General features: G+C 40.0%; 1 protein-coding gene across 5 annotated transcripts in view; it reads left to right on the forward strand.

The window, feature by feature from the left end:
• The window catches only part of CCDC85A (coiled-coil domain containing 85A), a 174,031-nt gene that overhangs the window by 3,444 nt on the left and 146,395 nt on the right, over positions 1-24,192 (forward strand). For 4 of the 5 annotated variants that reach the window (XM_075064429.1, XM_075064426.1, XM_075064427.1 and 1 more), the window contains exon 2: positions 210-1,134. In XM_075064429.1, the coding sequence (XP_074920530.1) occupies positions 210-1,134 (925 nt within the window). Of the gene's footprint in view, positions 1-209; positions 1,135-15,755; positions 15,810-24,192 lie in introns of those variants that run through there. The other variant, XM_032777215.1, reaches the window with a different exon arrangement.

A 24,192-nucleotide genomic window follows, 5' to 3' on the forward strand; every position in this document is an offset into this window, starting at 1 on the left:
GCTGCCTAATGTCTTTGTTTTACAGAAACATTATGCAGTCATAGTAGAATCGTACATGCAAAATTGATTGACGTATGCTGATTGGAGCAGGATGGGGAAGTTAGATGACATATCTACAACAGCTCTGCTAATTGGCTTATGTAATGTTACCATTAGAATGAATGTTAATTTTTAGACATGTCTCTCTAATTATTTTCTTTCTTTTAAAGGATATCAATCAGAAGTTGCAAGAAGATAACCAAGAACTGAGAGACCTTTGCTGTTTTCTGGATGATGATAGGCAGAAAGGCAAGAAGGTATCACGAGAGTGGCAGAGATTGGGCAGGTACAGTGCTGGGGTTATGCACAAAGAGGTTGCCTTATATTTACAGAAACTGAAAGAATTGGAAGTGAGACAAGAAGAAGTGGTTAAAGAAAACATGGAACTGAGAGAACTGTGTGTTTTGCTGGATGAAGAGAAAAGTGGTGGAGCAGGCAGCAGGAGTTCCATTGACAGCCAAATCAGCCTCTGCCAGCTAAATGCAACAACTTCTTACATACGAGATGTTGGTGATGGGAGCAGCACCTCTAGCACTGGAAGTACGGACAGTCCAGACCATCATAAACACCATCCAAATACTAGTCCTGAACATCTCCAAAAAAGTAGGGGCGAGGGAAGCCCTGAGCATCAAAAACATAGGAGTGTTAGCCCAGAGCATCTCCAAAAACCTAAGAGTTCTGGAAGTCCCGATCACCAGAAGCATCTAAAAGGACCAAGTCCAGAACATCATAAAAACGTTGGCAAAGCTAGTCCTGAACAGCAAAAGCATGCCAGTAGTAGTCCAGAAACTCTTCCAAAGCACATTTTAAGTAGTAGTCCTGAACATTTTCAAAAACATAGGCCTAGTAGTAGCCCAGAGCATCAAAAGCACAGCAGTGGCAGCCCCGAGCATCTTCAAAAACATACATTAAGTGGAAGCACAGAACATCTCCAGAAAGTGAGGGGGACAAGCCCTGAGCATCTCAAACAACATTATGGGGGGAGTCCGGAGCATTTCAAACATCTCAGTGGAGGCAGCAGAGAAGGTACCCTGAGGAGACAAGTAGCAGATGATATGTCACCCCATCACAGGAGTGTATACAATGGAATGAATGGTGAGTCAATATATTTACTGAAACCACATTTACAAAGACTACTGAAGTCGATGTAAAATTATACCAGCCACTTTTGAAAAGAACAATTACATGTAATGATAAAGCCAATAAGAACTAGATATTATTATTTCATTATGAAGTCAGGCAGGCATAATGTAGCCATTCAGACATCCACTGGCAGTTAGACTTAATAGATAAGTAAGGGATAATGCAACCATGTCACTTAAGTGTGTAAATGTCATGTCTGTGACAGATTAACAATTCTAGGCCCTGATCCTACAGTGATAGTTATATAGACAGACCCTTATACCTATGTAGAATTACACTGAAGTCAGCTATTAGATAATAACAATTTCTGGTTAGGTCTGATGCTGACTGGATGTGAGCCACCTACTTAAAATTGAAAGCTTCCCCATCTCAGTGCCAGTTTCCTGAGCCACCCGTCTTCTAGTTAAAAGATGAATCAGATAGCTTCCTGAAGGCCATTACTTGGACACAGGCCCCTACAGTGTCTCAAACCCAATAGTTGGTATATATTTATTAATGAACTGAAAATAAAATGAATGGAATTAGAGAGGATTTTAAGTGTTTTTTCCCTGCTCTTTAGTATTCTAATTCCAGAAGCACATGCTTAAGTATCTTTCTGAATTGAGCCCTTGGTATTTTGGCAGGAGAAAAACATTATGGAAGCATCCTATAGAAATTAATAGACTACAATACCTTTTAAAATCAACCTATAGAACTCAATACAATAGTCTACCTCTGTTGTAGAATATTTATAGAATGGATGAAAAACCTACCTATAAATTCTATAGATCTTTCCAGTAATTTCCATTGAATTTGCTTGATTTAATTCCTTTTACATTCTATATGATATTTCCGTAAGGGAGGGCCTGAGTCTTAGTTATGCAGTTATAAAACCCATTCCTCACCTCTTCTTACTCTGATTTGGAGTAGGGCATCCTACAACTCTGCCGACAATGGAAATTTTGCCTTAGTAAGAGGCTGAGGAGAGGGTTTATAGGTCCCAGCTCTGAAAGGCCAGACCCCTGTACCTGCATGGAGCCCATTGACTAAAATGGAACTCTGCAATGGCATAAAGGTCTTCCTGTGTGGATCTGCTTTTAGGATCAAGGCCATAATGAATTACATGCCTGGGTTGCAGTCCTCATCAGCTTGTGACATTGCTCCCTCAAGTCAATCCAATTATAAATAATGCATGACTTACAAGAAGGTTTTGTTTATGAGATGACCTACTCCTCAGGCCTGTGGACTGGCTTATTCCTAGTGAAGTGTGGATTCACAACAGCACCAAACCCTGAGGGATGGTTAAAATATGAGATTTCTAATTAATTTTTAAAACAATTAATTAAAGTGAATATTTGAAAAATGAGAATGTGGATTTAAAGATATAGACATTTTAAAAACTTCTTATGCTTTATTAAAGTATATTTCTTTTTTCATTCAGTTTATTTCATTTAAAATGAATGAAAAACATTGAACCTCCTAATATTTTAATGTAGTGATACATTTTCAAAGGGCCTCCTTATTTGCAACCACATTATTCATGAATCTATCCACTTTGATACCTTAAATCATCTCTTAGCACACCCAAATATATATTTGCATGCTTGCAGACATAGATGCAGGTTTTATGTGTGCAAATGGGCATGGTGACTAATATTCTACATACAAATACACCTCTACCTCGATATAATGTGACCCGATATAACACGAATTCGGATATAACGTGGTAAAGCAGTGCTCCGGGGGGGCAGGGCTGCGCACTCTGGTGAATCAAAGCAAATTCAGTATAACGCAGTTTTTGGCTCCTGAGGACATCATTATAGCGAGGTAGAGGTGTAATGAGATCCCTTGAAAATTTGGCCATGTTATTTCCAATGAAATTAGAGAAGGTGCAGGTTTAAACCTGAAGTGATTGGCATCTCTTGAGTAAAGTATTGCAGCTTTCCACAATTTGGACTGAAGTCATAATGAGCTGAAGGGAGGAGCCAGTAATTTGGGAGTCTCTCTGTTAACTGTTGAGCTGGATCAGACTTTACGTCCACTCAGAATGCTCCTTCAATCCTGCCCATTATCTAATCATGTTAGTGGAGGCCTTTGGGTGCTCAAGGGCCTTCACTGTACTTTTCCTTTGTTTTTGTATAATATGACTTAAGTGCGAGTTAATTGTGAGGTTCACGTTTGAAGTTAGAATCTGACCCTGGGGCCATTGAAATCAATGGCAAAGCTCCTAATAACTTCAGTAGTGCAGGATTAAACCCTCTAAGTTAAAATTTAGATAACTTTTCTGCTTCCGAACTATACTGTAACTGTTTTGTCAATTACTCTAAAAAAATTGCAAGATAGACATTGGTAATAAAGAACTACGTTTTCATAAGTGGCCTGTAAATCTCTTTTTGCACAATTCTGTGCATACTGGTACATGTGCAAAAAGTCTGCACATTTGAGTGCAGCTTAGAGAATTGTGAATTAGATTACCCGGAATTTGAGTGCAAACTCAGGTTTCACGTGTGCAAAGATGATGCAATTTACAAGCATGAATGTAGAGGGCCCTTGTGAAAACTTGGCCCAAAACACAGTGGAATAGAGTAAAAATAATGCTATAACTGTTGCATTTAAAAAAAAAATCATCAAAATTGTTATACGTATTTGGGATCCTGTGTGGGTTAGTTAAAAATCTATATAAATTTTCATTGCAGTATATATTCAATTAGTACAGGACAGCATGTGTTTGATCAAATATCAATGTATAGTGTTCATTTTGTGAGGTACTGGCAATCGCATTGCGATATTATTTGTGACTATCATTTGTTTGACCAACAGGAATGAAATGTTCATGTTAGCATATGATGAATAGAAAGGTTTAAAATTGTTTCGATGTAAAGTATGTGTTAAATATGTAATCAGAATATTACCTTATTCATCAGAGGCCTGATCCAAACTCCTTTGAAATCAATGGAAAGATATCCATTGACTGCCTTGGACTTCGGATCGGGCTGTAATTCTGCCTGATGCCAAACCATCCTGTGACTTCAGCGGGAGGTGAGGTTAGTTAGTGCTTTGCAAGATTGAGCCCTATGTAGGGTTAGAAATTGTGTGTATGTGTGAGAGAGAGAGTAAAATCTGGTATGTGGCATTTTTCTGCAGTGGGGACATGAACATCATTATTTCGGTAAAAACACAAGAGAGAAAAATCCTAACATACACACAAATGTTTGTTCCTTATTACAATTGCGTTGTTGTTCCTTATTACAGATGTTGTTAATCTTTCGCATTTATACTACAGATTTTGTCTAAGATTTCTAATTTGGCAGTTTCAAATAACATGGGCCTGAAACAACATAGCAGATTATGGTGATGTCACTCTTATATGACAGTTACCAGCCTGAACACTAACTGAGTTGTTTTTGTGTGGATACATATCCATTTCCAATTTATAAATTGTGAAAAAATAGAAAATGCTTAGAATTAGAGGTGCTCCTTTTTTTTTGCTGAACGTTGTTTTGAAAAAATCGTGTTATGCAGACTTGAAATGGAGTAATTGCTATTGGTATTTGGAAAGCACTTTTGTAAACAATCAACACATTTCTAGTAAAATGAAAGCTCCTATAGGTACGTTTCTTGCTATCCAAAATTCTGCTGTTATTAATACTTGCATCACCTCTGATAGAGCAGTATAGTTAGTAGCACAGTTACCATGGCAAAATTTTGCCCTACTATATGTGTTATAATAAATTCAAAAGGTATAAAAATAGCTTAAGGGTTTGATTGAAACTGACAAACTGTGGAGTTAAGGCTGTTTTAGTAGGTTATTATGGGGTGTCTGAATTGTATGATATTAAGTAAATATGCTGCAGTGTGTGGAATAGGATGTGTTGTAATACTTAAGGCCTAGTTTTCTCAGATGCATGCTTCGGGCTCACACTGAAGTTAATGGGAGCTGCTTGCACTTGAGAGCAGTATTTGTAGGCACAATTGGATAAGTAAAGGATGTTGGATGTCAGCTTTAAGTTTAAATTTATGTTTTTCATGTATTAATTTTCAAATACTAATGATAATATTGTAAAAGTTTAAAAAAGATAGAAGATAGGAAAATGCTCTGTATATTCCACTGAAATGGGTTCCCTCATATGCTCAAAAGTTTTGTGTGCTTAAATGCTCTGCTGAATTGGGGCCAGAGAGTAGAAATTGGCCCAGTGTTTGTAACTGAAAATATGTACTTCTTCTTAAGGATATTAACTGAATACAACATATGTTGTATCAGTTAATAATATTTTACAGTGATCACTCTTAAAGTGTTCTGCTTAATGAGCACAGAACTATTTGGGGATAAGAAGGCTGCAGAAATTATCGGACAAAATAGCAATGGTAAAATAAGTTTTACAGTAAACATTTATGGAATCTAGAAATAAGGCATGACAATCTTTAACTCTGACATAAGTATAGGTATTGTATATGTCCCTCTATATAAATTAATATGCTTTGAGAGCTAGTAGTTTGAGTTGTTTTTTATTCTAAGTGGTTTATTGTAAATCTCCCATTTTCTGAATCTGTTTTAGTCTGGACTTTGATTTTTGTGTCAAAGGAAAATATCAAAGGCTTTTAGAGCTGCCTCTTGCTTCCTGTTGAGGTTATTAATGAGCCAAAGTAAAAGTGCTGACTAGCACTAACTGGTACATACTGCTGGAGGTATGGGAACTCATGTACAGAACAAGTGCAGCCGTATTTATCTCAACCAATAATATTTGTAGGTTAAATGGACACACATCTTAAATTATGAACAATTACTGTGATAAATATGTTGCTTTTTAAGGAAAGACAGTGCATAGCAGAACATACTGCTTGTATGTGAATGAGCACAGAAGAAATTGCTCTGTGTCTTCTGGGAGAAAAGGTTGAATGGCAATACTGCAACTGATTTATTTGTTTTCTGCTGGGTAGTATGCAATGGTCAAAGAACAAAGCAATGGATATGTTCTTGTGCAGGTTTATTTAAGGTAAAGTAAACCCCTTTAAAAAGTCAAAGTTTTATCAGAGTCAGCACTCAGTGTTATTTAAGATACAATTATTTTCCTATACTCAGATTAGGTAATCATTTTGGTGTCTTAAATACTATGGTATGGTAACTTGTTGGTAAATGAAGCCTTTTTAATGGAAACCACTTTACTCCTGTCAGTCTAATCTAGCACTACTTACTCAGGCGGGTAACCCTTACTCTTGTGAATAGTTTTGTTGACATCAATGGGACTATTTGGATGGTTCACATGAGCAAGAGTTTCAGGATCAATCCAGTCTGACAGAACTTCTACTTGTAGATCTACTTGTATGATGAGATAACTGGCTCTGTGGATGAAGAGAAAGCAGTGGACGTGTTATTCCTTGTTTTTAGCAAAGTTTTTGATACGGTCTCCCACAGTATTCTTGCTGGCAGGTTAAAGAAGTATGGGCTGGATGAATTGACTATAAGGTGGATAGAAAGCTGGCTAGAACATCGGGCTCAACGGGCATTGATCAATGGCTCCATGTCTAGTTGGCAGCCGGTATCAAGTGGAGTGCCCCAAGGGTCGGTCCTGCGGCCAGTTTTGTTCGATATCTTCATTAATGATCTGAAGGATGGCGTGGATTGTACCCTCAGCAAGTTTGCAGATGACACAAAACTGGGAGGAGTGGCAGATACACTGGAGGGTAGGGATAGGTTACAGAGGCACCTAGACAAATTAGAGGATTGGGCCAAAAGAAATCTGATGAGGTTCAACAAGGAGAAGTGCAGATTCCTGCACTTAGGACGCACGAATCCCATGTACTGCTACGGACCAGGGACTGAGTGGCTAGGAAGCAGTTTTGCAGAAAAGGACCTAGGGGTTACAGTGGACAAGAAGCTGGATATGAGTCAACAGTGTGCCCTTGTTGCCAAGAAGACTAACGGCATTTTGGGCTGTAGAGGTAGGAGCATTGCTAGCAGATCGAGGGACGTGATCGTTCCCCTCTATTCGGCATTGGTGAGGCCTCATCTGGAGTACTGTGTCCAGTTTTGGGGCTCACACCACAAGAAGGATGTGGAAAAATTGGAAAGAGTCCAGCAGAGGGCAACATAAATGATTAGGGGGTTGGAGCACATGATTTATGAGGACAGGCTGAGGGAACTGGGATTATTTAGTATACAGTAGAGAAGAATGAGGGGGGATTTGATAGCTGCTTTCAACTACCTGAAAGAGAGTTCCAAAGAGGATGGATCTAGACTGTTCTCAGTAGTATCAGATGACAGAAAAGGGAGTAATGGTTTCAAGTGCAGTGGGGAAGATTTTGGTTCGATATTAGGAAAAACTTTTTCACTAGGAGGGTGGCAAAGTCTCTTCCAACCCTGATATTCTGTGAGTATTTGATCTCCTATTGATTGCAGTGGAAATGTGCTCATTGAAGTGATACAGGTTTGAGACATACTGCCCAAAGCCCACTGATATCAGTGGGAGTCTTTCCACCGGACTCCTGTATATGGGTATCTACATGACTAGAATATGTTGAATTTGCTATAACAACAAAAACATTTTTGTGGGCTAGTGTGGCTAATGCTGGAGGTGCAGTTTGTAATATGAAGATTATGGAGCTTTTGGTTAGCTTCATGTTACTGGAAAATTTGTGTGTGAACACTTTGGGGAGATTTGTAAGTACTGCCTTACATATTGTTAACCACACTGGAAATATTTTATTTATGCTTTAAACGTTCTAGTATCTGGTGAATCATCTTTCTAAAAATGACTCCGTATCTTAATAGAAGCACTAATGTTGGTTTATAAAGCTGCCTAATCTAGTTTAAATAGTTGTCTGTATGTACTGGCACATCACCACTCTGTTTACTAGAAGTTTAAAGATTGAACTGGGAATCATACAATAGCTGATACAACAATGCACACAGAAGTGGGAATCGCTACCAATGATTGCATTTACCAGCCCTCCATTCTTACACCAGTATAGGTAAGACCAGACAACAGTGAAATATGCACATTGCATGAATGTGCTATGTCCAGGCTGTATGCCTGTATTTCTGAAATGCTAGTACCCTTTTCTGAATGGGTTCAGCTAAAAATTCAGCACTATGCAAGAGGCACAAAACAAAGTGTGTAAACTTTTAAGACAGGCTTTACTGTAAGCTAATGAGAAATACCTATTTTAAGCCAACATTGGCCAAATTCCAAAGTTTACTGTTTAAGTTGGATAGTCAAGCAAAGAAAAAATTTGGTGAGATTTTCATAAGCACTCATTGGCGGCCTAACTCTGCTCCCATTGAAATCAATGTCAGTTTTATCACTGACTTCAGTGAAGGCAGAGTTAGGCCTACAGAATGCTATTCTAAGGAGATGTGGCCATGGTATTTTGGCTCAGCTAGCAATAATTCTTGTGTTGGGCCTTTGGAATAGCCCATGTCTGAATGGGTGCAATACACTTTCTCCATGCACACAGTGGGCTTATTTGTTAGGCTAGTATGGAAGAGGGCCCAGACCTCTCCTCTGGCCCTTCTTGTTCCTTTCAGGAGTAGAGCAGTGGCAGCATTACACCGTCCTTGTGTTCAGGGAATGTAAGGGATTGGATTTTGGCTGGTTCCTGTGGGACATAAAGGGTGGAAGAAAGCTTATTGCACCTGTCTCTGTGCACTTTGCACACCCACACAGGGCCAGCGCAGTCTGGATTGACCTACATCAAGCCTGTTTGCCATCAGTTTTTGCATCTCCATTTCATATGTATGGTAGTTGTGCTCATGACTGGTGGCAGAAATTGCACCAATTCAGGTTTTCTGTGATTTAAATAAACAGTAACCCTTTTAATTTGAGCATCAGATCTAGGGAATTGTTCTGTAAGTGCTGTAATGATTCCTCTCTGATCAGGTCTGGGAATAAGAGAACAGTGGGCTCTGCAGTGTTACAGTATGTCTTAACCATAACTTTTAAGATCATGTAAAAATTTAATCTTGAGATTTATATTAATGTTTATTAATGTTATACACCCCCCTCTCTCTGCTTCTGTCTTTCTGTCTCTTCCCTATATATTTAAAAAGTGACTAGTATGCTTGGGTGCATTAATAAAGAAGGAATATTGTAAAATACGTAATATAAATAAATGGATATGAAGCAATGGCATGCTCTTGCATGGAATATTGTGCTTAATTTTGGTTCCCATACCTCGATGAGGGTACAGCAGAGATGAGAAGCTTCAGGGCAGGACAACAAAGATGGTGGGGGAGAGGAGTAGACGCAGAGCTTACATAGGAGGAGAGACTGCAAAAAGCTAGAATTAATTGGCTTTGAAAGGAAAAGAGTTGAGGGGACTTACTAGTATTGAGGTAGATAAAATTACAAAGAGTATAGGAAAAGATTTTCAAAAGGCACAAATTGGAGTTAAGTGTCCAATCGTCATGGACTTCTAATTGGTGGTAGGGCTTTAACTGCCCTTTATGTCTTTGTAACCCTTCCCCAGAGTGAAAACAAACACTCCTCCTGTTGTGAACTGCCCCAGGCTGTGAGATGCCAGGTCACTCAGTGAAGTGAATGGCAGGCAGGAGAGCATAAACCACATAAAATGAACCTTCCATTAAAGCAAATGCTATTTCATGCAGCGTGTAATCAGCCTCACCACAGGAGTTCGCAGAGTGTAATACCTTAGCTGGATTTAAAAAGGGGCGAATGACCAGCCATTTTACATGTTGTTATGCATGTTAAAATAGGGGTAGTTACACTTTGTGATTCAGGGCATCATGATGCTGATTGTCTCAGGCATCAGGAAAGAAATCTGCTCTTCCTCCGTCTACAGCACTGTACAGTTGGCCAGGTGGCTGATCCACTCCCATTGAACTTAATGGAAATTCTTGGGAGTTGGTTTGGCATCCAGGTGTCAGATGGATTTGTTGAAATTTTTCTGAAAACACAGACATGAGACCAGTACTTGTTAGCCCGGTTGTCTGACTGGTGTAACAAATCCTATATCCTAGAAATCTTACTATCTAAGCCCTGTTTGGTCCCATGCATACTGCATCCTTCAGGAGATCCACGGTCAACCCTGTATAGGGTGACCAGATGTCCCGATTTTATAGGGACAGTCCTGATTTTGGGGGCTTTTTCTTACATAGGCACCTATTACCCACCACCCCCTGTCCTGATTTTTTATACTTGCTGTATTGTCACCCTAACCCTGTATGTGATGGGAAAATGCCACCTAAGCAATATTTACAAACAGTCTAAGGGCTCCACCAGTTCAACAGGAAAGGTTAGCGGTAGGGGAACTAAAAAAACAGGTGCTTGTGTATCTGGAGAATGGAGTTTAGCAAATGGTAAACCTAGTATATCTCATGAATAAAAGGCCAATAACATCTGCTAGAGCCAAAGGAGTTCATGAGAATTCCTAGGTCCTGAGGACATTAATATTTGAAACCCCTTTAACCTTATACATATGTTTTTCCTCCACTCTTCCTCTTCTTTGTCTTCTGCTTCTCTCCCATTCTTTTCTGCTTTCCTATGTGTCCCTGTCAGACCTCCTTCCTCATTCCTTCTCAACTGTTGCTGTGCTAAATAAGAGTTAGCAAAATATTTTTTATCTGCTTTTTCTTGATGGGCTACTTCAACAGTAGTCCTGTCCTGTAGCAATACAGCCACTCTGGTCTCTGCTTTGCATGCGTTTTGTTCCTCACTATGAACTATTACTGTGTCCAGTGGCTGCTGTAAAGGCCCAGTGGCACCAAAGTGGTATCGCTGATTGTTAGAATGAGTGGGAATCACATCAAGGAAATAGGAGATAACTCTACTTCAGGCGAGTTATCTGGCACTTTTAAAAGTATGCTTTATTTGAATTAACTTTCATGACTGGTAGACCCTCTGAGTCATTGTCACTTTCCCCAGGTGGGAATGACTAAAGCTAGGCATGTTGCAATTATACAGAGGTATCTGCGCAGTCCTATCAATTCCAGACCAGCAAGTGTCCTGATGTTCCCAGTGTTTGACTTTGCAGAACAAAATCTAACAGCTATGCCGGATTGTCTGGATCATTTGAAGTGTGTGACTTGTGACTACCCAACTCGTTTCAAGTATATATTAGAACTTAAATGAGGTTTGAAGACAGACTTCCAAAGGTGAAAAGCTACCATATTGAATCACTGTGCCATGTTTAGTAGCACCTTTACACTTAGGCAATCCAATTCTCATTCAAATCCACAGACTTTATTGGGATGACACTTGGGATGCATTTGAGCTATACTTTCTTAATTGATTTTTATGTTATATTTTGATTTTAGATTAGTGACCAGGGGGTTGTTTCATCACCCATTGAAAGGATCTATCGAAAGGATCATTGATTTCATTGGGAACCATCAGGAGCTTGGAGGATCTCAGAATGTTTGTCTACCTGAAGTATGCAGTAATATTTTGGGGCTGAGAGGGAAGGTCTGCCACAGCTCTTGAACTCTTAGCTCAGTTCTTTACTCAAAGGAAGCTCCTGTTGATTTCAGAATTGGGTCTTATGCATCACTTGAAACTGGGTTTCTGTATTGCAATATTGTTGCAATGTAAAACATGCTTTTTAGATATATTTTGGTGATTAAATTGTCAGACTATCTGAGGTCTGGCTGTTTCAATGCAGATCAACAATATTATCATAATTCTTCATAAGTGGTGCTTGCTTAACCTCTTCACTCTCTTCAGATTTATAATGCACATTAATGAAAAAGCCTCTTTTCTTTCCTTCTGCATATGCTAACAGAATATTTCTTACTGCCCTGTTGAAATAGTAAAGCCTTAAAAGAATGGCTGCCAGTTGTAATAGGGTCTAGAGTAGAGTGGGTTAACAATGAGTAATGAGGAGCCCAAGTGGTCAGGTAAAGTGGAAATGAAAATACCGGCAGCCTACGTTTACTATTCATATGTAGAAATCATGCTGTACAGATGTTTTCCGGTGTTATATGGTATTAAGGGATTCCAAGAATATATCTGTTTAGTGAGGTGTAATAAAACTGTGCATGCCTAGTTTTTATTGCTAGAGTGATTTTGTTTATTGGTTTTAGAGCTAGCAAGCATTGCCTTAATTACTGAGTCCGAAACTGCTAGGCTGAATTTAGTTCTTTTATGTCACGTACAAAGATTTTTTTCTCTACCAAGAGAGCATTCAGCATTATGTTCAATTAGTGGTCCTGAAATAAACATTGTCCAGGTGGTGCTACTTGAGTAGTTACAGAGTAGTCCCCATGAAGAGAATCAACTTGGAACTCAAGTTGCTCAATTTCTGAACGCTGCTGCTTTTTCCAGAGAATAGTATACCTTCAAAATGCCATGTTCTAACTGTCACAGGATTAAAACTGATCCATGCTGTGATAGATCTGTGTGCAACCTTGCAATCTTGTATTTTAAGACTGTTAGAAGGTATATTTTCTAACCTTCAATATTTTTGTCTTCTGAAGGTGCTTTGGAGTTTGGAGTCTCAAATGGAAAAAGGGTAAAATGCTGTACAATGGCATTTTGGGAAAAGATTTTTGATAGGATGAGACTCCTTAATCTCTTAAACCACAGTTAGCACAATTCACTGCCACAAGATACCATTAAGACTAAGAGCTTAGTATGATTAAAAAGAGCATTTGCCGTTTCTTGGGATTTTGATAACGTACAGAGCTACAATAGTGGAGATGAAAACAAACAAATGAAAACTTTAAGGGTTTTGGAAGAAACCAAACCCTCCTGCTAGACGACATAAGCCAACCTCTGCTAGTGGAGGTTTGGAGGAAACTTCACGGTGAGCCTGTTATTCCATGACTACCTACTGCAGGGTATCTTGCATCTTCCTTTAACATAGCTGGTTTTGGTCACTGTTTGAGGCAGACTATAGGACTAGATGGATCCACAATGGCAATTCCTGTGTTTTTAGGTTACAGTTTTTGAAAAACTGCTCTTTCTTTTACCATACCTACGTGCATGTTTGTGATTTGTCTACACATTGGTTTTCCGGCTGTGGCCACTAGATCACTGATGCTGGAGCCCTCTATTGCAAAGGTAAAAGCATTTGTAAGTTATCCAGCAGTGATGATTTGGTTACTTATAGATACTTCTGGGGGAATTCACAAAAAAATTAAAAATTCTTCACTAAAAATTAAAAATTCTGTGTACAATATTTTAAAATTCTGCAAATATTATTTGTCAAAATAACACTATATAATCATGCCAGTTTCAATTATTTTAATAATTTATTTCAAAATACCAGTCAGCAAGTATGTCTGTAACAATACAGACACACAAAAAAAATCCCCCAGGAATAGTTAAAGAAACCCCTACGACAACCCAGTTCCTGTTTCTCTGCCCCCTCTCCCGCAGAACCCAGTCATGAAGTGCCCCCTAGCCCAGACATCCGTTCCCTGACCCCCAGAGCCCAGAGATGGAAACTGCCTGATGCTGCGTCCTGGTCTTGTACGGAGTTTCCTCCATGCCATCTCCTTCCTTAAGGTCACGTTTAGTACTGCAGCTGTCCGGAACCCTCCAGCTCCCTCTCCCCCTCCCCTTCCCTTCTATTTGTGAGCTGGGCTCTGCTGGATTCAGTGGCCTCTACTGGTGGCCAGCAGTTCTGTAGTCCATTTTTTGTCGGGGAGAGGGGGAGCAGGAGGGGAGGAAAGGAATTTCTGCATGCACAACATTAATTTCTGCTCAAATTCTGCTTTGCACAGTGATGCAGAATTCGTCGAGGAGTACTTGTAGATCAGTCCAGATTTTTTTAGATTTTCCAGGCATTTTTTGATCAAGGAACCTAAAAATAGTAAAATAGTAAAAAATAGTAAAAACCCATCCCCAAAACAAAACACAACCCTCTCTGCACCCTTTGTGCTGCTGCATGGCCTTTCTTTGATGTAAGTTCAGTTGTGATCACATTTGCAGACAGTCTCAAAACTGGAGCAGTAACAATTATACCAGGGGACAGAACCAAACCACAAAGAAACCTGGAACTTAGAGCAGTGAGGGTTGCAAGGCAATGAGGTACATTTCAGTAGTAATAAAGGTAGAGTGTATTCCCAGGAAATTAATAGGGGAAAGATGGGGGAAGAGACTTAGTCGAGTAGCTGTATCAATCCCATTACAATTAAGAACATAAGAACCTAAGAATGGGTCAGGCCAAAGGTCCATCCAGCCCAGTATCCTGTCTGCCGACAGTGACCAATACCACCAGGTGCCCCAGCAGAAGTTGGTCCAATAAAAGACGTTACCTCACGTACCTCGTCACTTTAATAAAATATAAACAGATATGTGCAGATTTGCAGTGAATAGAAAAAATTCTGTGGTTCAAACTGCATCGGGTTTGCTACAGAGCTAGTGCATTTTCCCTCTCCTATTTTGCTATACACTTGCCTATTTTGGAAAACACTCTTGGACTGTTGGAAAAGACTATCAGAAAAGGGGATGGGATGGATCACTGTTTCATTTTTTACCCCTATGATTCAGTGTATATATTTCTCAGAAAGCCTGGTGTATATTTCTCTTACATCTGATTTGTATGAAAGTTGCACTAGGGTGCCCTGAAAGGTATTACAGATAATGCTGGCTGATGGAGGAGAAGAGACTGCAATATTTATAGTGCAGTTCAGTAAAAATCTAGTATGATTTTAAGTGGTTGTTTAAATTAGTCAAACACAGCAGCATTTAAAACTCTGTTAGGGATAACAGAGATTTATTACAGTTAATGAAAGGCTGATCAAAGCGAGCCCTGAGATAAACAGTACAACAAAGTAAACATGAACTAATATAGTAAATAAACAAGACCCAGTAGACATTTAAAAGACTTTGTGATCTTGGGAAGCACTCAATAAGTTTTCCAGAACTCCTATGACATAGCTTAGATTTAAAGTTTAAATGACATAGAACCAACTCGTTCCATTTAATCAGTAGAGTCCGATTTGCCTTCCGTGTGCTTCCAAATGTTTAGCTTCATGGCCCAATGGCTATACTGTATAGCTGTGATTCTTTTAGTGCATCTGTTTTTATGGGCTTATGAATTGTAAGGCTCTCCCTTGATCATTGCCTGGAAGTTTTAGAAATGTGAATTTACACCTAAGATCTAACATCTGTAGTGCTTTTTTAAACATTCCTGGAGTGATTTGCTACCAAGTTACTCACATTTAAATAAACCTTACTTACAGCTGGGGTAATACATTGCTTGGTGACTCACATTCTATGTTGGTTTAGGGTAGGAGTCTCTTTCAGTTGAGAATTTTACAGTGGATGAATCTAAAGATTTTAAAAATGCATCCAATGATTTTTGTTGTCTGAGGTCAGTACTGAAAAAATTGATAGATTTCAGAAGATATTGCCCAGCTATGGATTATGTAGCATTTCACTGGAGTTAGTTAAACAAAACCAGTAAAACTAAACCTGTTGAAACAAATGTGGTGGTGCTAAAATGGGAACATTCTAACCTAGTTCCTGCTGTGCTCTTTTCAATGACATCATTTAACTGTTATTTTAGTACATTGTTTTCATTTCTGTTGTGGGACTTTGAACCATTTTAGAGTTTGCTGTATTATTAAATCCATAAAAACAATGAAACATAAAACAAAGCATTCCAACAAAGTTTTTTTTCCTAACCAGATCTCGAATCACCAAGACCAAAGGCTCTGCAGTCTTAACTAAACAACAGAAGACACCAGAATCAGTGTCTCCTCCAGGTACAGGTGCTTAGTATTCTTTGATTTATTCCTTGTTGGAACTTGATAAGAAATGAGGCCTGATACATTCTGCAATCAATATGTGGAATGCTCCATTTCATCTAGTTGCTACTACAGAGCAGGTGTATAGTTTGGAGAGCTACGTAGACAAAGAGCATCTTGGATATGTATTCAACCAAACTCTGTTAGCTTTTGGGTATCTGGACTCATATCTCTTTTCACTTCCATATCAAGGTACTAACATGGAAAATGAGGAGAACTCATCTTTTAGAACCTACTGAAAAATTGTACTCAAGCTGGTAAAGATGAATCAGTGGATTAATTGAGAGCATGAAAATGACTGATCAGACTATTTTGGAATCATGGCTCTCAGAGTTATATCACCTCAAGACATCCTGTCATCCTGGTTTTGCTGAGAATTAGTTGGATAGTGTCAACTCAATGTGTTGATCACAGTCTTGCTGTTATATCCGGGGTTACAGATTCAAGGGACAGAGAAAAGATACTTGAGGAAGTCTAACAGCAAAAAGAGATTCTGGGTAAAGGGAGCTGCATTATCCTCTTTCTTGACATTTCTGCAACAATTCAAATTAAACAGAGGGTTTTTTTAATACACATGTAAACATTTATCAACAGCCACTTGGAAATGCATACCGTAGATTGTGAAACTAGGAGTCTGTTTCCAGGACAACGCATTTTTATTCTGGTACTCTGTCATTTGAAGGTTTTTCATTTTAAAGCCAGCAAACTCAGTTGCTGGAAGGATTCTGATATCCATTTGGACAAGAGCGTTGTTTGAGTGATTGAATTATATTCCAATGTGAAATCACTATTTTTTGCTTTGAGAACGAAATATTGGTTTGAATGTACTAATGTGCAAGAGCTCTCTGTTTTATTAATGTGGCAAATCTCAGTTTTGTATGTTTCTTGTTATTATGGTTACATTTGGAAGAGATGTTTGTCAGCAGATTGTTTTTAGATATCAGTCTTATCACTTCCTTGCTATGCGATTTCAGATATCTGCATAATGGAAAAATAGGATGAAATAGATGACATTTGCCCCCAAATTTAATATTTTTAATAACATACTTTTACAAACTCCTAAATAACATTTCAGTGAATTTACATGAAATTCCAGTAGAAATACATTTATTCTCCCCTTTCCCCCAGAAATTCTCTGCCTTTTTTGCAACCCCAAAATACGTAGTACTAATGAATGAGAACATGAAATTGACTGGAAAGAGACTACACTCCAGAGTGAAACTGAGTATGTTTTCATTGTCCTGACTGAGAGAAATAGGAAGAGTCAAAACAAACAGCACTAATAGTGAGAAATGTGTCTCAGAGAATGAGCTCCCTAAATCAAAACACTGAGACTCATCCAGTATTTCTTCTTTCCCTCCCATGGCACTCTAACCAATCTCGCCGTTACTGTCATCATAATTAGGAAGCGTGTTCCTGATGTGAAGCTGCTAGATAGACAGCAGACAGATGACATTCTTTTCGTTTGTCTCTTGATCTTGCAGTGCCTTTTGCACTGTGACAGGCTGGTAGAGGAATGGAGAGACAGCATAAGTGAGGAGAGAGGTAGATGGCACACAGGCTAGCCTCTTAGGGAGGGCAGCAGCAGGCCAAAATCAGGACATGGTTTGAGTAAGTCTGGAACACAGGAGTTTGTGGCCAACTCTGGGAACTTTACAAGTGTGGACAGTTTTACCTGTGGTTATCAAAGCTGCTTTTGTTAGTTACCTTCAGGAAAGGGCTTCTCAGGTTGGCCAGAGCAGAACAGGAGCATTTGGCCATGACTCCTTTTTAAGGTTCTTCCTCAGTTCATGTTGAAGCTTCCCTTGCAGCAGGATGTCTGGATATGTCCTGAGTATCTGTTGTGCAATTCCTCCAATGTCATTATCATGAGCGTGATTCCCGTGCATGACAATGAAGCCAGGCAGTCTGAAGGCCTGATTGTTAGACTGTTCTGGCAGTGTAAAGGAGCTTCAGTGTAAATAAGATAAGGCCGGGCGAGTCTGCTTTAAAGGAAGGGGTTATGTGGGTTTGGTGAATAAAAGGGTATTTCTCCCATCAACATCACTGTCACAGTGGCAGCTATTGGGCTCAATTCATCCTCACTGACAGAGGGAAAAGTTACATGCTCCTGCCTGTGCCAGCAAGAACAGCTGTGCCCCAGAAGGATTCACTTTGTAGGAAGGGCATGATAGAGGTTTCCTCTGGAGGAAGGCAGCTTTAAATTAAATTGGGGGCAAGGTGCAGAGGAGCCCACTGGCAAAGGCTCCTGTGTGCTGGATCGCTGCCCCAGCCATGATCCGTGCTGCCCACTTTGGAAACATGCTAGCCAACTGCAGAACTCACTGTGGACTTTCAACCACCCTAGATTATTCTGGCTAACCCAGGGCTGAGTCTAGCTACTGGATTAATAGGAATTCTGCAGAGCTTCTGGGAGACTACAGCTGCCTAGGTTAATTTCAACTGGATTGAGCATTTAATACTGTAAGCAGTAATGCCATCTAATCCTGCATTGTGAGCAGAAATTCTGTTAAAATATTGGTGTGATGGTCTGTCTGTTTCCTGTAGCAGAGATTGCTGAGGGCAATGTTGGTTTATATTACAGGTTTTGCCATAGTTTGTGTTTCCATCTGTTCAATAGTAGATGCATGGAAGTAAATTGTCCTTGATAGCTATTCCGATAATGCTTGGCATTTTACTGTGTGCTGTTATTTTGCACAGGTTTGTTAGGACCTGCTCTTTCAAGGTGCTGTGTACTTCCTGGGAGCTCCTTGAGTGCCTCAGCTCTCTGAGAGATCAGGGCACTGCACACCAGTCAGGAAGCATGCCTTACCTGGTAGGATGGGGCCATTATAGCAGTTCAGCTCCGGTATCTTCTGTTTGCTCAATAATCCTTGTTTTTGTAAAGCCATCTTTTTAAAAAAGTATTGTGCAGAAAATTGAAAAAAAAATATAAACGATCAAGCAGCTGCTGAAATAAACACACAATGGAGTATCATCCCCAGGGTAATGTCTAAAGCAGGGGTCGGCAGCCTTTCAGCAGTGGTGTGCCAACTCTTCATTTATACACTCTAATTTAAGGCTTTGCGTGCGGTAATACATTTTAACATTTTTTAGAAGGTCTCTCTATAAATCTATAATATATAACCAAACTACTGTAATATTTAAAGTAAACAAGGTTTTGAAAATGTTTCAGAAGCTTTATTTAAAATTAAATTAAAATGCAGATCTTATCAGTTTAGTGTGATCCTTGCCCTTGCTTTTCCTTCCTGCATTTTCCAGTGTCTGGCACGTATTTGGATACCTTAAGCTGCACACAGGCTTCTGAGTGATCACTTGTTAACTGGCTCCGAGAGGGACAGAGGAGAGATTTCATGTGTGAAAATACGTGTTCACAGAGGTATGTGGATCCAAATGCTGAAAGCATTGCAAACGCAATTTTCTTCAAACAGTTAAATTTCACTGGCAGAGATGTCCAGCAGGTCAGAATAGAGACCCCATGATCTCTCTCGGTGATTTCAAGTGCGCTCCGCAGATCCACAAACTTTGATGTCCACAATTCTGAGCTTTTTAACTGAATGAATTGCATTTCGAAATCTTCAACACCCATCCACTGAAATACAGACAAATCCAAGTCCTTTTGTTGAACTTTTCAGGTTTAATTAGAAAAGAAAGCACTGGGCCAAATTGCTGGAAATCTTGAAATCTGTCAGAAAATTCTGATTCCAGTTCTTGCATGTACTTTCCAATCTCATTGACATTGACAGTGCAACGTGTCGATAGCTCTTTTATGAGTTGGAAATAGTGGAAAGTAGACATTTGAATACCCCTGGAAAAAAATGCTAGTTTCACAACAAATGCTTTCCAGGCTTCATAAAGATCCGCAACTGTTTGCCCTGCACCCTGAAGACAGAGGTTGAGTTCATTTAGGTGAGCGGTGATATCAGTTAGAAACATGAGCTTACACAGCCATTTGTCATCATCCAGTTCGGGGTACTTTTGTTCTTTTTCCGACAAAAAGGCATCAAAACAGTTTACAAAGCGCACCAAAACCTTGCCACGACTTAGCCACCGAATGTTGCTGTGAAGTGGGATGTCGTTATAAGCACTGTCCATCTCTTCTAGCAGTGCTTGAAATTGTCTGTGAGTCAAAGCAGATCGAGCAACATGGAAATTCACAATTCGCACCACTGTATTCATCACATTATTAAGCTCTGAATTAGAAATTTTAGCACACAAGTTTTCTTGATGGATGATACAGTGAAATTTGACTGTTGGATGGCCAATTTGATCTTCAAGCAACTTTACAAATCCCTTCTGTTTTCCGACCATGGCAGGAGCACCATCCGTTGTCACACAAAATATTTTTCTGATATCAACTCCTCGTTCTTCAAAATGGTTTACAAAACTTTCCAGTATATCTGCCCCCTTTGTTGTGCATTTAGGGGTTTTAGGCAACAAAGTTCCTGTTGGATTTCATCGGAAGCACAGTATCTTGCAACAACTGCCAAACGTGGAACATCGTTTATATGCACACTCTCATCAACTGCAACACTAAACACTGCTGTGTCTTTTAATGCAGTTGTCTGCTTTTCCTTAATGTTTTCTGCCATTTCACTTATGCATCTCTCAACTGTTCTGGCAGAGCTGGACAGTTCTTTTATTCTAGATGTGATTGTATCTTTATCTGGCAAATCATTGAACAAAATCTCCGAACTGCTGAAAAAAACTTCTTTTATATATTTCCCATCTGTAAATAGCTTTCCGTTTTTTGCAATGTACTGTGCAATCTTGTAACTTCCTTCTGTAGCTTGATTTTTACTTACACTTAAGCTTTTAAAAACACTACTTTGCTTCTCATAGGCTGCTACTGCCTTTTTGATTGATTCAGTCTTGTCTGCTTTGTCAAGAAAAGTTTTCTCGTGCTTCATTTCAAAATGTCATTGAACACTTGACGTGCGACAAACAACACTTTCATAACAGAAAGCACAAATAGCACGGTCCTTCTTTTTAATAAACCCTAATGCATCTGTCTAAGCAGGCTGAAATGATCGGACATCTAGCTTCACTTTCTTAGGAGCTGCCATTTTGTCAAATATTCCCTTCAACTCTCAGTGGGGAAAAAAATGGTGATAGAAGGCAGGCACAAGGTCAAACACAGTGTGGTCTGAGATAAGCAATTTTAAGATGGGGGTGCTGAGCTGGACCCCCTCTTCCCTTGTGTGCAACCCTCACTGTCCCAGGCTGGGAACAGTGGGCCACAGCGGTGAGGCTGCAGAGCAGTGATCCAAGGCCAGGAGAAGAGCCCAGGGTGGCTTGCAGGGACTCCAGGCCAGAAAGCAGGCTGAGCAGAGCTGGAGATCTAGACCGGGCTGGCAAGAAGTCAGCAACTGGAACCCCAGATTGGCAGATGAGGTGAGTGAGCTGGCCCCGGTAGGGCTGAGCAGGGCCGCAGGCCTGGACCTTGTCTGGAAGGGTACCTGCGCAAGGTAAGTGGGGCTGCCACAAGGGGGACCCTGGCTGTCAAAGGGCCCGCTCTGGGGTTTCAGCCGCAGGCTCCTGCCAGCTGGGGTCTCAGCCCCCTGCCAGCCTGGAGGAAGGAACCCCAGGCTGGCAGTGGGGGCTGAGTGGGGCTGCGGCAGGGGGACGCTGGCTGGCAAGGGGCCAGCAGCGGGAATCCCAGAGCGGCTGCAGGTTGAGCGGCTCAGCTCGCTGCTGCTCTGGGGTTTCAGCCACGGGCTTCTGCCAGCTGGGGTCTCAGCCCCCTGCCAGCCTAGGGTTCCTTCCCCCAGGCCGGCAGTGGGTGCTAAGTGGGACTGGTAGAGGATCCCCCACTGGCAGCAGCCGGCGGCAGAAAGCGCCTGAGCGGCGGAGGCTGATCCGCTCAGCCCACCCCACGTGCCATTAAAAATTGGCTCGCGTGCCACAGGTTGCCGATCCCTGGTCTACAGTGTGTTTAAGCAGAACAGCTGGCAAAAGCAGGAACTGAAAATCCCTAATACTGTATATTGGTCATGAGACTAATCTTTTTAATTAATTTTTCTGGCAATCAGCAATTGTACTAAGACCGCTCCCTTCAGCCCCAGTATACATCCCTGACCGGACATTTGCTGCTCTGATTCTAATTGTATAAACTGACTGCTGCATTCCTCAGAGACCTTTTGAGCTGCTGATAGGCTCAAGTGAACACTGGATGGAAACAGTTGCAGTGGCCTTGGTGATTGGGACACTGTAGCTTTGCTTGTTTTTTACACCTGTGGCTTGGATGCTATGAAGAGCGATCTGAAAATCCTCTCCTCTTTTACACCTTTCAGTTGCTGGCCCTAGTCCACAAAGACTTGACATAGGCGTAACCTGAGGGTGCATATGTGTTTCAGGACCCTCTCTGTGCCTGAATGAAAAAAGATATGAGTCCATTACAATGTCACCTGGAGAGCCTTGGCCTCTAAGCTTCAGCTGGAGAAACTCATACTTTCAGTTCTGAAGGCCCCTGTTAAGTCCCAAAGAAGATGGCCATCAGACCGGTGTATTGCACAACTTTGGTTTGTGAGTGTTGATTTCAGGAGGACTGCTTGCATGCATAATGTTATGTGTGTGTGTAAGTGTTTGTAGGGTCAAGGCCTTGATGTTTCGATAGAGCTGCTGGTGAACTGATAAATCGAAGCTAGCCAGCTTCTCAGATCTAGTCCTTTTCATCATTTGATTTACACAGGAGTTCAGTGTCATTATCCCTGTTATACAGATGGGGAATCTGAGAGGGGAAGTGACTTGCCCCTGGTCACCCAGCAGCAAAGCTAGGCATGGAACCCAGATATTGTGAGTCCTAGGCCAGTGTGCTGCCCACTAGGCAACACTATCTCCTCTTATAGGTCTTTTAAAGCTAATATCTTAGGGGAAATAAAGCTTTACTATCATGCATAGAAAACCTCATTTTTAATCATTATCATGATATCAACATTATCAGTGTGTTTCCTTTTAAAATAAGCTTCGTAGGGAGATCTCTTTTTTTGCTAGGCCAAAGGGAAACTAAGCTACTTTTTTATTTTTGATGCAGAAAACCCATGAATAGATGGCAGTGTGCTTGTAATGAGATTGTCTAAAAGATCCTTGCTCACAAGTGAAAAGTGCAATTTAAGGCACCCTCTCCCTCCAAAATCTTAACAAAGAATTGACGCTTTAAGTAAAAATTGATGAAGGGATTACATGCTGTGATCATGTTTGTGAAGGCAGCTTTAATTTCTAATCTTGTTTCTTGTGACATGTTTTTCATGTTACAGTGTAGTGCAACAACCTTAGTCTTTGTACTACTGCTATAGACAACTTCTGGTGGCTGTGCAAATCTTAGCCTAAACACTTTTCACTCTGTAGTGACTGGTACTGTAGCACCTTCTGTTATGTGTACAGAAAGATAACACAATTATTGCAGGTTCCTGTGGTGTTAATGTTGAATTTTTAATGAGATTTTTTATTTTGTAAAACCTGTTTGAGTGCAATTTAATCTCTCTAAATCATCCATAGAGTAAATCTCAGATGAGGTTCCATTGCTATTTTAATTCTACATAAAAACTAGTGCAAACATCAGGTTATGTGTGCTGGGTATGATTTACCAACATTTTTGATGGCCTTTTAAATATCTATTTCTTAATTAGATTGGTTTGATTATTGGCTCCTTGAAATATGTGCATATTTTAAGGATCACAGGGCAGTAGTTTTTCAGAAAGACTTCATTCATTACGTTTTGTTTTACAATCAGTATGTCTTGCAAGCTGAAGTGTAGGAACATATCACTTATGATGTAACACTTGTATAAAGGTCTTTGCTGTAAAACATTCTGCAGAGACATATAATATTCTCCTGTGAAAATATTCCTAATGTATTTAGTCAATTTTATAATAATAGCATGCCACTAAAAATCTTTTACTTAATTAAATCATTGCCCCAACTTAAGATAAAATGAGCAATAAGTGGTTAGAAGTTTAAAGTGCCTAATCAAAAAATAAGTAGTTTAATACAGACAGTGAAAATAGCACAAAATCAATTATTTTTAGCAAAACACACATAAGAAATTCTCTAAGAGTCAAACTATCAAGGCTCATCTCTCATCATTTTTCTTTTAAGATAGATGCATTTGATATGGAAATCACTGAGAGACAACAACCATGAGACCCCCGATGTTATTTGTCAGAGAAGAACCACATTATATGTGATTCCTTCTTGTTTTGTGTTCAGTCTAGTTTTAAATATCCCAAGTGATAGTGCTTCTGCGCTACATGAACATGTTCAGCTTGAGTTGTCAGTGAGCCATCCAGGTTGAAACCTTAGAGAAAGAAATTTAAATA

This window comes from Chelonoidis abingdonii, chromosome 3 (assembly GCF_003597395.2).
Source record: "Chelonoidis abingdonii isolate Lonesome George chromosome 3, CheloAbing_2.0, whole genome shotgun sequence".
In the NCBI taxonomy this organism is placed as follows: domain Eukaryota; kingdom Metazoa; phylum Chordata; order Testudines; family Testudinidae; genus Chelonoidis; species Chelonoidis abingdonii.